The 15011-nt window shown below is 44.6% G+C and overlaps 1 protein-coding gene across 7 annotated transcripts in view; it reads left to right on the forward strand.

The window, feature by feature from the left end:
• The window catches only part of Sik3 (SIK family kinase 3), a 243456-nt gene extending 229693 nt beyond the window's left edge, over positions 1-13763 (forward strand). For all 7 annotated transcript variants that reach the window (XM_046438715.2, XM_046438716.2, XM_046438717.2 and 4 more), the window contains 4 exons: positions 8207-8370; positions 9250-9382; positions 10634-10804; positions 11529-13763. In XM_046438715.2, coding sequence (XP_046294671.1) covers positions 8207-8370; positions 9250-9382; positions 10634-10791 — 455 coding nt within the window. In that variant the 3' untranslated portion in view covers positions 10792-10804; positions 11529-13763. The remainder of the gene's footprint in view (positions 1-8206; positions 8371-9249; positions 9383-10633; positions 10805-11528) is intronic.
• Positions 13764-15011: the final 1248 nt, after the last annotated feature.

Here is a 15011-nt window from a genome sequence, read left to right on the forward strand (position 1 = left end):
CAAAAGAATTTATAAAGTGTTTGAATTTACATCATTCATTTAAATGCAATGAGTAACTACCAACTTTTCACTACTGACTAGTCAGTACAAATTCAGCCAGTTTAGCAGATCCTGAGAACCAGATGTCACTCTATGATTCAACAATAAAATTTCTGAAATCAGTTTTTTTTTTTTTATTGTTGGTTGTTCTAAACATTACATAGTTCTTGATATATCATCTTTCACACTTTGCTTCAAGTGGGTTATGAACTCCCATTTTTAGCCCATATACAGATTGCAGAATCACATCAATTACACATCCATTGATTTACATGTTGCCATACTAGTGACTGTCATGTTCTGCTACCTTTCCTATCCTCTACTATCCCCCCTCCCCTCCCCTCCCCACCCCTCTTCTCTCTCTACCCCCTCTATTGACCTTCATTTCTCCCCCTTGTATTATTTTTCCCTTTCCCCTCATTTCCTCTTGTATGTTCTTTTGTATAACCCTGAGGGTCTCCTTCCATTTCCATGCAATTTCCCTTTTCTCTCCCTTTCCCTCCCACCTCTCATCTCTGTTTAATGTTAATCTTCTTCTCATGCTCTTCGTCCCTACTCTGTTCTTAGTTACTCTCCTTATATCAAAGGAGACATTTGGCATTTGCTTTTTAGGGATTGGCTAGCTTCACTTAGCATAATCTGCTCTAGTGCCATCCATTTCCCTGCAAATTCTATGATTTTGTCATTTTTTAATGCAGAGTAATACTCCATTGTGTATAAATGCCACATTTTTTTAATCCATTCGTCTATTGAAGGGCATCTGGGTTGGTTCCAAAGTCTTGCTATTGTGAATTGAGCTGCTATGAACATCGATGTAGCAGTGTCCCTGTAGCATGCTCTTTTTAGGTCTTTAGGGAATAGACCAAGAAGGGGAATAGCTGGGTCAAATGGTGGCTCCATTCCCAGCTTTCCAAGAAACCTCCATACTGCTTTCCAAATTGGCTGCACCAATTTGCAGTCCCACCAGCAATGTACAAGTGTACCCTTTTAGAGGAACCCCCTTTGGCAGGCTGTTTAATGCTAGTGCAGCAGATGTACATGGCATTAGGATTGGATCTTGAGGAATGAAGAGGAAACTGCAGCCTTCACTCCTGCATTGCTTACCAGTACCTTGCAGAGAACATTTGGGTTTTGGGGGAGAACATTTTGTCATTTGGCTTTAGGGGAGAAGCCTGAGGAAAGGACAGTGGTGAGAGTGTTTCAGGGAAGTGTCCTGACCAGCAGGCAGGCTGGGTTAGTTGGGAGTATAGTAAACGAGGAACTCATGGAAGCTAAGGGAGAGGATTTCTAAAATGCAGGGTCCAGCTACAACATGCCACCAAAATTGTGGAGCACTGCTCAGCTCTCCCAGCAGCTTTAGAGAACTTGCAGGCCTGTCATCAGGTCCTTGTCAGATCCCTTTTTTCAAGTCTGAGGACTTCACTTCATGTCCTACTTCTTCTTCCACTTACTAACCACCTTTACTCCTCTCCTCCCTCTTCTTCTCTCTACATTCTTATATCCACCATCATCCCTGCTGTTATCTCCTGTTTTCTGGAAGAATTAGGCCATAAGTGTATCCTTAAAGGTTTTAGTTCAAAAGTGCTTTGTCTTCATAGCCTTCTTATCAGTTTTGCTGGATCTCCCTCCTACCCCCAAAGTCCACTTTTATTATTAATCTTTTCCCTCTGGTCTTTTTTTTTTTTTTTTGGTGGGGGCGACTAGGGACTGAACCCAGGGGCATACCACTGAACTACATTTCCAAGCCTTTTAATTTTTTTATTTTGAGGCAAGGCAGGTCTCTGTTGCTGAGATGGGCCTCAAACTTGTGATCTTTCTGCCTTGGCCTCCCAGGTAATTGGGATTAGGGGTAAGTGCCACGGAGCCCAGATCTCTCTGGTCTTTGACAAGAGCTTTTTCAGAAACTGCAGCTTTCACTCCTGCAGTACTTCCAGTACCTTGCAGAGACAAGTTGCCCTCCTTCCTGCCCAACTCACTGTAAAGTGCACGCTCTAGCTCAGCCACAGATGTGGCTTAAGTACTGTTCACCCAATCTCTAGCATCTATTCTTATGTTGTGACTTTGAAAGCCACACACACAATTATCTGTAACAATTGATGACACATATTTATGATGGTGTGAGTTTCGAATTTAATGAAATAAGGCAGTGGAGACATTTATGGCCTCAGGAAGCCCAGTGTGTGCTGCTCAAGTTAAAAAACCCTTTGGAAGTATACTTGCCTGTGTGTTTTCACTGATTTTCTTAGCCAATCTCCGAGGTGTGTTCCTGTAATCCCAGCATTTGGGAGGCTGAAGTGGGAGGATCACTTAGCCCAAGAATTTGAAGCCAGCCTGGTAACATAGTGATACCCATCTCAAACAAAACAAAACAAAACAAAAAACAGTGATTTTCTCTCCCCCTCCCCAGAGGAGTCCTCATTGCCTATATATTAAACAACATGAGCTCCATCAGAAAATCTGCATATCATCTGCTGCTACTTTTGCTAAGAGTTCTAGTACTGTGCCCCACCTTCCTGCAGGCAGGGAGGACAGCCTGAGGTTTCCTTTAATGACTCCTCCATCTCTGCACAGTTACACATTAGTCCCCAAATGCTTCAGTTGTTATTTCCATGGCAGAGCAAATTCAATACAGTTTGTGAATGACTCTTGCCCAAGACTGTATTATAGGTAATATGGGCTGCAGAGAGGAAAACCTAAGGATGTGTCCTGAGGGAGCCTTCATTCTACCAGGGGAAGCAAGACAAGCTTAAGTTATTCAGGGAGAATTAGATGCCATCACATCATTGTAGGTGGTTTCTACTAGTAGAAGGTTGAGCACCAAGCAGGCAGCATGCTAAAGCTTTCTTTCAAATCCATTGAAGTTTTAGAACTCTTTCTGCCCCATGCTGCTTGTCTGCCATTCTAGAAGTAAAAATAAGGTTTGTCCTTCCTTGATAGTGTAAGATAAACTTTATTTTTTTGACTTTGCAAATAAATAAATAAGTACAGCAGTCCAGCCAGTTTACATGATGAGATTACCAATTTGAACTCACAAAGAAAACCACATCCTCTGAGCTTGGGCAGCTTCAGCATTATTGCTTCAGGCCTCCTAGAGGGGAATGCCGACAGCCTGGGAGGGGTCCCCCCAGGGCCTTTAAGAGGAATATGCAAGCATGTCATTTCTCTCATTTTCTCTTAAATCCCAGTAAATGAGTAAGGACAGTCAACATTGACAAATTCAATAGAGAGTTGTGCAAGCTGCCCCAGGTTCTCAGGGAGGTGGGTGGCTAGCTTTGTGCCCCTTGTGTGGGGTTTTCCCTGCTGTGATCAGGTGATCACCCCCCTCCCCAACTGCCTCTGCTTTACTTGGGTAAGTGCTGGCACATGGAGCTCTTGGAAGTTCTCTTCTTCTGTTATTTATATGTCCTTCAGTCAGCCTGACAGCTCTGTAGCTACTGGATAGGCACGAATGTGCCAGAGACCTGACCCTAAGTCCCCTGTCCCTTAGTCAGTGGGTTAGTCTACTTAGACCCAACAGCTGGTCAGTAGGTCTCATCTAAAAAGTGTTACAAAGACATCTAGAGGCAGGCCCAGCATTCTTATTAAAAATGATACTTGTGCAATCCTTTACAATTTATCAAAGACCCTTTCACTTGTGGTCTCTTTTTCAAATCCCCAAACAATAAGTCCTCTTATTCTCCAGATAGGTAATATAAGGGTAAGGAGAGATTCAGTGGCCTGCTAAGTCAGGTTCATTCTCTGTTGGTAGTGGAGCTGGCCCCTGGCTTTACGTATCCTGATTCCTTTATCTGACATTCTTTCCTTTGTTCCTCTATGTTATTTAGCTTTCTGTCACTGTGAAAAAATACCTGAGAAAATCAACTTATAAGGAGAATTTATTTTGGCTCAGAATTTCAAGAGTTTCAGTCTATAGTCACTTGCTTTTGAGCCTGTGGAGAGGCAGAATATCATAGTGGAAGTGTGTGGTCAAACAAGCTGCTCACCTCATGGTGGCCGAGAAGCAAAAAGAGAAAGAAAAGAGGTTTCAGAGTCCCAAAAGACCCTTTGAGGGTATGCCCCACAATGACCTAACTTCCTTCTGTTAGAGCCCATTTCCTAAAAGTTTGACCACATCCTGGTCACACCACAGGCAAGGGACCAAGCCTTTAGTACGTGAGCTTTTGGAGGACATTTAAGAGCCAAACTATCAGCCTCCTTGTTGCTACTCTGCACCTTCCAAACATAACTGCTGAGCAAAAGATGCTAGCCCTTCTGGGTTTCTGACCTGTTGATTATGCAGAAACTTGAGCAGACAGGGCTCTGGTTTGTTTCTCAACTCTTATTAATATACTTCTTTTTCATCTGGTTTTTGTTGTTGTTTGTTTGTTTTTTAAGTGCTGACCTCATGCATGCTAGGCAAGCACTTTAACACTGAGCCACATCCCCAACCATTTTTAATTTTGAGACAGGGTCTCGCTAAATTTATGAGAGTGGACTCAAACTTGTGATCCCCAACACCCCACCACCACCACTGCACTGCCGCCACTGGGATTATAGGTGCCCCTGACCACTTCATCTGATTTCTTTTTTTAAGTACTGGAGATTGAACTCAAGGATGCTTTACCACTGAGCTATATCTCCAGTTGGTTTGTTTTGTTTTTTTTTTTTTTTGGAGGTGGGGGATCCAGGCATGGAACCCAGAGGCACTTAATCACCGAGCCACAATCCCAGGGTCTCATTAAGTTGTTTAGGACCTTGCTAAATTGCTGAAGTTGGCCTTGAACTTGTGATCCTCCTGCCTCAGCCTCCTGAGTCACTGGGATTACAGGCACACACCACCACACTCAGCTGTGCTTTTTCTTTCGAGATAGTGTCTGGTAAAATTGCTGAGGCTGACCTTGAACTTGCAAACCTCCTGCCTCAGCCTCCCAAGTGACTGGGATTACTGGCATGCACCACCATGCCTGGCCCTTCATCTGAGTATTAACCACATTAATCTTTCCCAAATCAGAGGCTTCTTTAGAAATTAAAGTTTCAATAGCTCATTTGTTTATTTACATATGGGAAAATTGTCCCTCAAATTCTGCAAGTAGGGTTCAGCTTCTTTGCTTTTATCAACTGGTTCATTTACCCTTATCCACTCAGAAATAACATCTCAGAAAGGAAGGTAACTAAAATCAGTCTATATTGAACTTTTATGGTGCGTCAGGCTCTATCAAACACACTACACATCCACCTGTGGAGCAGATGGTAGTTAACAGGTGAAGAGACTAAAACCCAGGGAAACTGGATAGCTTTCCCAGGTCCCCTTCCTTAGAAAGTAATGAAGCCAGGATTCAAGCCTCAGTCTTCCTGATTCCAGACTAGTGCTTATGATCACTGTGTCACTTGCAACTTGGCTGAGGGATGAGCACTGGGCAAGAGGGCCAAGAAGCCTCATCATGTGATTTGTCAGCAATAGCTTGTTCTACTTTGGCATCAGATGGGAAGGCGGGGAAGAGAGCAAAGAGGACAGAATCGACACGATCCTCCTAAAACAGTGCCAAAGGGAAGGTTATGCTTTTTGCATTTGGAGAAACCTCATTCTTAGGAATAAAAACAAACCCAAAAAGAGTGAGAGGAAAGAAAGGAGACTTAACTGACATGAAGGAAAAACATTGAGGTCTCCAGAAGAGGGAGGGAGGCACTAAGTATCAAGAACAAGGATTATATACTTCGTTGGCTTTGCCATCTCCTCGTGTGTAAGAACAATCATATTTGTCTTGGGGGAGAGAGAGGTGCAACTGGTGAGGTTTGCATTCAACTTTCTAGCAGATTTAAAAGAAGAAAGACCCCCCAAAGAGTTGAATGGATGGGGTTAGCTCTCAAAGAAGAGAATATAGCCATTAAGAAAATGCTTTGAAAAAGTAAGAAGCTACTTCTGGTGTTGCTTCTTGGCAGAGCAAACAGAATCAACAGCTCCTCATTCCTACCAAGCCAGTATTGTACCACTTCCTGCCAGTGGTTTTTGGTTGGCCCTAGGGCCACACGGGAGCTGGACCTACTGAGAGGAATTGGCTGAATAGACAAGATGGGTGAACTAATCCCACAGAACATGTAGGTTTTCTTGTGTAGGTTTACTTTTATCTTCCTGACTCTGAAAGCTTTTAGCTTTTAGTTGCAAAGTAGTTGACTTCTGGCTATTCCTTTGACCTCTTTGCTTTGAGAACTTTGAAAATATTTCTCATTTGCCTTCATATTTGGTCCTTGGGAAGCTCCCTGCTTCTCCTCTGATTTCCCCCTGAATGTCTTGCAGTATCAGCAATGTGCATGTCAGTTAGTTCCCACCCATGTCAGTTAGCCTGGGCCTAACTTTGATCCTCATACAAGGTCATTTGGATATAGAGACCTGAATCCCTTTACTCAATGCTCTGGCAGTATGTTTGCTTTCTTTGTTCAAATAGATTAGAATGTCACAATTAGTGCTAGCATTGTGCCTTTTAAAAATTTGTTCTCACCAAGAATCAGTTCATCAGGAGATAAGCTCGATAGTTACTAAAGAGATTTGCCTCAAAAAACCAATCAAGCAAACAAAATATTTGTCTAAGTCCCAGGCTCTTATAGACTGAAGTCAAAAGTACTGCCCAGAGGATCTTGTCACCCTACATGTGACCTTGCTATTCTTGACTGGCGCTGGTCAAGAAGAAATACTCTTTCCAAATTCCAGGCCATAGAGTGGAATTTGGCTTGACTCTGACAAGAAACCAGCCAATATTAAGAGAACATTTATTAATATCGGTTAAAGTGATTATCTTTAAGTACTTCCTGGAAATAGGACAATGTTCTAGAACACCAAAAGCTTACAAATGTACACAAGATAACAGTTCTTGCCCTCAAATAATTTCTGATCTAGTATGAATAACTGAGACAAACACATAATTGAACATAATACCATGGATGATGTTAGAACATATAAATGCATTCTTCTGAAATTTGAAGGAAGAATCTGTTTTTGTTAGAAAGGAAAAAATTCATAAAGATGACAACATTTGAAATGGACCTGATTTGGATTGGCAGGAATGGAGGTTAAAAAATCATGCATTTCCAGGTAGCAAATGTATAGTACTGTGAATGGGCAGGGAGGAATTATGTCATTCCATTTGACCTGAGCTTAGAATATGTTGGGGAGCAGAGTGTGAGAGGCTCATTGGAAGATAAGCCAAGGCAAAGCTGTGAAAAGGAAGTGTATGGACTACTCTATAGAAAGGTTAATGTTTGTCAGGTAGTGTTGGGGATGGTTAGGCAGCTAGTGTAATCATCCAGGCAAGAGGTGCTAGGGCTTCAGTGAGACTGAGAAGGTTGGGACTGAAGCTAGCAAATAGGTATTGCCAAAGTAACTCTGGTAGATTCTTTAGACTGTTGTGAACCACGAGTATGCACTCAGTAGTGATCTTAAGAACTTAGAAGATTTGGAAAATGAGGTATCAAAGCAAGGGTGTCTGAAGGAGTAACAGGCTATGGGGGAAGGTGGTGGGTTTGGAATTGGACATAGTAAGTGTCCAATTGCGTGCTGGAAATAATCGGAAATATGGATCTTGACCTTAAAAGATCATTTCAGTAATTCTTCACATAGAGGAATTACATTGGCACTGTAGAAATAGATATTGCCAAAGTAACTGTGGGAGAGAGAAAGTCAAAGACAGAAATTGAAGAGTGCTTGCTAATAAAGGGTGAAGGAACCACAGGATTTGGGAGCAGCAGTTAGAGAAGTAGAGAGAAGAGAGGTCTGGGGTGGTGCTGAGGAAGAGAGGAGACATCCACAGAATAGAATGGAGGCCATCCTCCCAGGCTACAGATTCCTGAACACTCCAGGAGTCATCCCTCTGTACATCTGGATTTGGCAACACAACGGAGTTCAGTAAACAGAAAAATGAAAAAAAGAAGAGGTTCATATAGTCCAGCCGGCTCCCATTATGTGGCATTCTCGTGGGGTATGGTCCCTTCATGAACTCATATTTGCTGTAGGACTTGGGTTCTCATGCTGGTCCAGGCTCCTCTAAGCACTATTACCAGATGACTGGTATTAGCTGTTAGTGCAGAAGTGGTCCTGACCTTTCTCACTGTCCCTTGAAGGTCATTTCATTTCATGGGAGGTGATGTTGCTGGGAGAAGCTGCAGGCCTGCTCACCCTGTTTTGCTCTCTTTCTAGAGTCTGTTATAGGGAACTGCATGGATAGAAGTTCTCCAGGACAAGCACTGGAGCTGCCAGATCACAATGGGCTTGGGTATCCAGCACGGCCCTCAGTCAGTGAACACCACAGGCCCCGGACCCTCCAGAGACATCATACAATCCAGAACAGTGACGATGCTTATGTATGTTGGTCCCTCCTGCTTGTTGGAGATTGGATCCCACCAGTTCCAACTTGTGAAAAGGAACAATGTAGCAAGGGGTAGCATCCACGCCTCCACTCGTTGGTCAGAGAGATCCCCTCTGGGAGATAAGGGGGCATTTCTTTGAATCCCATTCACAGACCAGCCCTTAACTCCAACAGGTTCCCATTAAAATATATACTCCAAATTTTAGACAAAAGAATCAAAACTAGTTGCCATCTAGAGGCTGTTATTAAACCCCAAACAGTCTAAATTCATATCCCAGGAAATGAACCTTTAGGCTCTTGGTTTGCTGTCAGCAACCACATTGAACTTACTGTGACACGGGGAGCTGATCTGACTCAGCAAAGCTTCATGGTCTGGGGCATGCTGCTAGGGTGGCACTAACATGGAAGCAGCTGGCCAAGTATGGCTATTCCAATTTAAATTTATCAAAATGAAATAAAATTACAGAGTTAGGGCCTCAGTTATACCAGTCATACTTGGCCTGCTCCCTAGCCCCCTGTGGCTGATAGCTAGCCTGTTTACCACCCAGGGTAGAGACAACTGAAGAGTACACCTGAACAGTAATGTCTGAAGATAGACTCCAGGGGTGGGGGTATAGCTCCTGGTTTTAGAAGGACATGTAAGTGTCAGAGGGATCTAACCAGCCCTCCCACTCACTGCATAAGGGAAGCTGAGGTAGCTTCCCATGGTCACCATTGCATCCCCCTAGGATGATGCTGCAGAGGAAAGGAGTCAGGGAGTGGTGCCCCAAGCCATCCTTTGCCCTGGCTCTTTTAGCGGAAACTCCTGTCCCTATAGGTCACCTGAGAAGGGCACATTCTCTGGTATCCTTATTTCCTTTCCTGTCTTCTGCAGGTACAGCTGGATAACTTGCCAGGAATGAGTCTTGTGGCTGGGAAAGCACTTAGTTCTGCTCGGATGTCAGATGCAGTTCTCAGTCAGTCTTCGCTCATGGGTAGCCAGCAATTTCAGGATGGGGAAAACGAAGGTAAGAGCCTTTTGCTTGGGATACCCTGGATAAGTTCCTGGAGGGGCCCTTCCTCCACCTTTGCCAGGGACCCCTCTCTTCTGTGGAAGGAGTTCATGGGGAGGTAGATCCCCCACATCCCCATGGGGTTCTGGACATAGTACCTCTCCTCGCTTGTCTCCCCTAAATGTGAGTGTGTGCAGGAGGCGTGACTTCTGACTAAGCACTGGGTGATCACATTCCAATTTCTAATGCTGTGGGAAGGTATCTTTTTTTAATTATTTTTTTTAGTTTGTTGATGGATCTTTATTTTATTTATTTATATAAATGGTGGTGCTGAGAATTGAACCCAGTGCCTCACACATGCTAGGCAAGTGCTCTACCACTGAGCTACAACCCCAGCCCCTGGGAAGGTACCTTTAATAGCTGTTTTCTGTTTCTGACTAGAGGGTCTTGTATCCTAATGGAACTTTTTTTTTTTTTTGGTACCAGGGATTGAACTCAGGGGTGCTTAACCACTGAACCACATCCCCAGCCCTTTATATTTTTTATGTAGAGACAGGATCTCACTAAGACCTGAGAGCTTAGGGCCTTGCTGAGTTGCTAAGGCTGATTTTGAACTTGAGATCCTCTGGCTCAGCCTTCCAAGCTGCTGGGATTACAGGTGTGCACCACTGTGCCCAGCTCTAATGGAATTTCTACCTCCTCTTAGAACCAGTCAAGGGAGGCGTCATAACAAATATAAAGCATAGGCCTGAGGATGGACAGGTCCTCACTTTATAGGCACTGTAGGGGAAGCATTTAACCTTTCTGGATCCCCAGCTCCTTACCTGTAAAGTGACAGACTCAGAAGAGCTTGTATCCTGGGCTGTGCTGTAAGGGATGCTGGCTTAATGGAACAGCAAGATGGAGTGTGCAGTGGGGCACCCAGAACAGCACACCTGGGAACGGTGCCTTTGAGCACTGCCATTGTCATCTTACCCTTAGAGAGGCAAGACTTTCTGAAGGAGCAATTGTCTCCTCCCACATAGAGTACTTGCTGGTTCTGAGGTTAGAGGGATAAAAGACAAGGGAAAATGGGACATACAGGGAAGAATCAGGAAGATTCACCCAGGTGCTCAGAACTGGAACCTGCTGCAAGCTGGAGTTCGGGGCTGAGAGTCAGGCTGTGGGCTGCTCAGACAGGTTGTCTCCCCCTCCTCCTCGCTCTCCCCTTGCCCACTGCCTCTCTGGTTCCCTGCTAATCTCACATGTTCTTTTTTGGTCTTGCAGAATGTGGGGTGAGTCTGGGAGGTCATGAGCACGCTGACCTGGGTGATGGCAGCCAGCATATAAACGCCTCTTGCTATCCATCTACGTGTATCACAGACATTCTGCTCAGCTACAAGCACCCTGAGGTCTCCTTCAGCATGGAGCAGGCAGGCGTGTAACAAGGAATGGAGAGTGAGTGTCGTCCTGGAGAGGGCCAAGCCACCTGTGGCCTAGTGCCATCTTCTGATCCCGCGGAGCATTCAGTGTGTGTCAGCCAGTGAAACTGACAGCACCACTTTCCCCTGCATCCCTCACGTCTTCCTGCTCTGTCACTAAGCACTGGGCTAGTTTTGGGGTGTACATGGGAGCATGTAAAAGAAATGGCAGGACGTGGTTCCTTGGTTTACATTAAGGCTCATGCCCCTCCTTGTGGTGTGGGTGTCATAACCCCACAGAGGCAGAGGAGCTATGGCACAAAGGCCAGTTACTAGGGAATGGAGATAGAAACCCAATAGGAAAACATATCTAGCCAAATTTTTTTAAGGAGAAAGCAACAGGATATTCTGGCATGGAGAATAATGATCAGAGGCCAGTGGTAGAATGTGGGTAAATTGACTGGTTTGCAAAGGGGTCTGCACTGGGGACTGTCGGTTCTGTCTCTGGAAAGACAGAAAAGACTTGATGAAAGTAAAGCCATCGGGCAAATCCAATATCAGAACCTCAGTATGGCCAGGCTCTTAAAATACCTGAGATAAGACAACACAAGTTATGTTTAAAAAAAGTGGGGAGGGTTCAGAACTGGGGGTGTAGCACTTGCCTGCCAAGTGCAAGGCTCTGGGTCCATCCCCAGCACCAAAAAAATTTTTGAAATGTTGATCTTGCTCCTTTCAAACTGTTCTTCTCTGCTTTATTGCAGGTTTGTGTACAGCTTGGGAATCAGAAGGTTGATTTTAAACCAACAGTATCTAGCAGCGTTGCGCCAAATTGCCATTGTGTTTCTCTCCACCCAGAATATTGTGGCTCCTTTCCTCACATTTAGTTCATCAGTGTGCTGTTCTTTTGGGTTCTGAGGGTGTTTTTGCCATGTTTGCTCAAACGACCAAGTCACCAAGGAAATAAACAGGAAATCCATGTTCTCCATCTTTTGTGAAAGTGTATTTGGTGTATTTGAGTTGGGAGGGATGTTTTTGTTTTGTTTTGGGGTTTGTTTGTGCTTTTTTTTTTGGTTGGTTTTGTTTTCAGTATTTCCTTCAGGAGGTGATTTTCTTTCTTTTCTTTTTTTTTTTTTTTCCTCTTCTTTTTTGTCTCTGTATTTTGTGTTTTTCTTTCTTTTCCTTTTTGAGACAGGAGAGCCAGCAGTTAGAGTTCAGGGGCCAAGACCTCAGGCCACTCGCCTCACAGGCTTCACTAAGAGCACCCTCCCTTGCTCTGCATTGCTCTTCCACGGGAGCAAATGCAAGAGGAAAGCATCTCTGGAATCTCAGTCGCAGAGAAAGGGAGAGGGAATGGGTGATGGCCTCTGGCCCTTGGGGAACAAAAAGAGTAAAAATAAGAAGAGGAGGACCTGGAGGTCTCTGCTGGCAGGATCCACTAGATACACACCTGGCCTGCATAGAGGCTGTGAGTGACCTGACGCCATTGGGTTGCCACCTTGAAGGTCTCAACTTGAGCCTCTTTTTGGTGTATAACTCAGCTCCCTTCTGGCAACCTGCAAAGTTGGTCACCATTACCATCCTGCTGGTTCTGCCCATGAATTAAACACCCAACAGTGGTGCACTATGTTTTGTGTGTCTTCTTTCTTTCTCATTTTATACTGTGCTATGAAAAGGATTGTTTTTCCATTGTGTGTGTGTGTGTGTGTGTGTGTGTGTGTGTCCCTTTTAGCTCTTTGTCACAGGCAAGAAGAATAGGAGGTTGTCTTGGGTCCTGCCTGTCTCTTAACCTTCTCCCTGGGTATCCTCAGCCCCTATATTTTCATTCTTAATCATGTAGGAATTGTTTTTGGTAAATGTTGATATTATTGTTATTATTATTGTTATTATTAATAAATAAAGACAAAAGGAATTTTTGTTTAAAAGAGAAATGTTTAACCAGATTCTGTTCTATTTGAATTGTGATTTGCACCTTTGGTTCAAAGCATTTTCTTTAGGCATTGTTATTGTAAACAGCTCTCTCTTGTGCCAGTGACAGATGCAGTGGTCTCCTTTCCCCAGTTGAAGCAACGCATACGCAATAGCTATTGTTTATGTCATTACTTTTATTTTTCTCTTCACTGTTAGAAACCAAAGTCTTTTCTGCTGGCTGGGGACTGAGAGGGGATCTGGATTATCTTCTTCTGATGTTTAAAACCAGAGAGACATTAGATATCCTGACTCTCAACCCTTTCTTCTGGGAAAGGGGAGTAAAAGATTCCTAACCCCCCCTCCTAGTTTTTCATCCTGAATTTGCACAGAAGAGAGCAGGTGCCCAGTGCAGCCATCCTGGTGTTGCTGGCAGGATCCCCATGCAGCTTGTCCGTCTTCACTAGTACTGGCAGCTCAGCTCCTGGGCCCACTATCCCACAAGTGGATTTCTGCAGTGCAAGAGCCTTGCTGGGGATCTGTCCCATGTTTCCATGGCCCCAAGTCTCCCCTCCACTTGTAGAGTCACCAAGTACTCACCAGAAGGAGGCTTACTTACCAAGAAAGGCCTAAGAGCTATTGTTGACTTCTCTGGGCTTGTTCCAGCTCTGATGCCCCAGCTCGCCCTACCGCTACCACACACTCAGCCTGATCTGTTTACATGGTACTGGATTTATGGAAGAGCAGATGCCACCCTCCAGCAACCACCCAGATGAAAGCCAGTGAGCCTATTAACCGTGCCATCCTGCGAACTACACTTTTAAAGACATCATTGCTTTGTATTGTAGTAACCAATATGCGCAGTATATGTTGAATGTATATGAATATACTTTCCTATTTCTGTTCTTCAAAAATGTCAGAAGTATTTTTTCTTTCTCAATTATGTTGAACTAAAAAAGGATTTAAAAAAAAAAAATCTCCAGACTCAAGTTGCTAAGACCTTTTGTCCTTGTTTGTGTGGGGCATTTACAACTTAGTAACTTGGTTGGACAGTAGGAGGTTGTGAAAATAAAAACCTGATTATGTTCTAATGCTGATATGTTATTTGCCTTGTGGTTCAGAGTCTAGTTGAGAGAAGCATTGGGCGGCGGGGGGGAGGGGGGGTGTGAAAGCTGGAAGGCTCAGGGCGGGAGAAGTCTGCCAAGCTTGGGGTTGGGCCGTGAGCAGCGTCTGCCTTGCCTTATGGACCTGGCATTCTCTAGAAACCGAACTCAGCTGCGGCTTGGACTTCACTCCTTCCACTGGGAGCACTGGTATTGCTGAGTAGATGGAAAACAAATTCCTTGAAAGGGTACTTGTGAAGGAGGAGAAGAGGGAACTCAACGATGTTGGCCATGGCTGGAGTCGTATGGGGCAAACCCAATCAGCTTGGTGACATGATAGCCAAAGTAAGTGGTATAAGTATGGTAAAAGGGGGACTTTTCCTACATTTTCCCTTTCTCCACACCTGAACTCCAAGGAGTAGGATAGAATTCCCACTGAGGTCCCAGGGAGCTGGTTGGAGGTCTTCTATGAACAAAGCTTTCTGAAACTGGAATTACTAAGATTGTAAAAAGAACAAGTGGAGGTAACTTATGAAAACTTGACAGCCCATGGGGGACTAGAAAGTTGCTGTGGGACTGATCAGAACAGCAAGGGCCTTCTCAGGGTCTTTTGGAGGTCCCAAGTCTGTACACACCACATGCAGGGAAAGGTGAATCTCTGGAACCAAACCGTGATACGCCCAGATTTCTCTCAAAAACTTGTACACCTTTTTCCCTGGGTGCTGAAGCAGGGCACTGGAGATCTCCGCGTTCTGGAAAATGGAAACTGTGCTGACGTCTCCTTACAAGATCCCCTTTCTGACTTTGTGCCAGGTCCCACCCCACTCTGCCTACAAAGATAAGAATTCCAGGGGCTGCTGTGCTTCCTCATGCTGGTCAAAGATGAGCTATGATGGCCTCTTCCTGGGCAGGAAGATCAGGCAGAGTTGGGTATTCAAAGATGTCCTAGAGTCCACCTTGGGGCTCTATCACAAGAGCTGTGACAAAATTATCCAGTAGGATGTGTGGGGGGTTGGGGTCTTCTCCCCTGCTCAAGCAGAACCTCCCCAATCCTAGCTCCCCCATCTTAGCCCAAACCATTGTGTGGTCACACGTGTGTTCTGGGCAGGGCCCGCCACAAGGCTGAGTGCTCATTTCTTGAGTCTTCCTGCTCAGGGTCTGCTCCTTCACATGACCCTTTGCCAATCTGGTGAAACTTCCTTTAGTGTGCCAGTGTCACACATTGAGCAAATGTTT

The sequence above is a fragment of the Marmota monax genome, unplaced genomic scaffold (assembly GCF_021218885.2).
Source record: "Marmota monax isolate L192 unplaced genomic scaffold, Marmota_monax_Labrador192_F-V1.1 WCK01_AAM20220418_F8-fsc00081, whole genome shotgun sequence".
Taxonomy (NCBI): Eukaryota; Metazoa; Chordata; class Mammalia; order Rodentia; family Sciuridae; genus Marmota; species Marmota monax.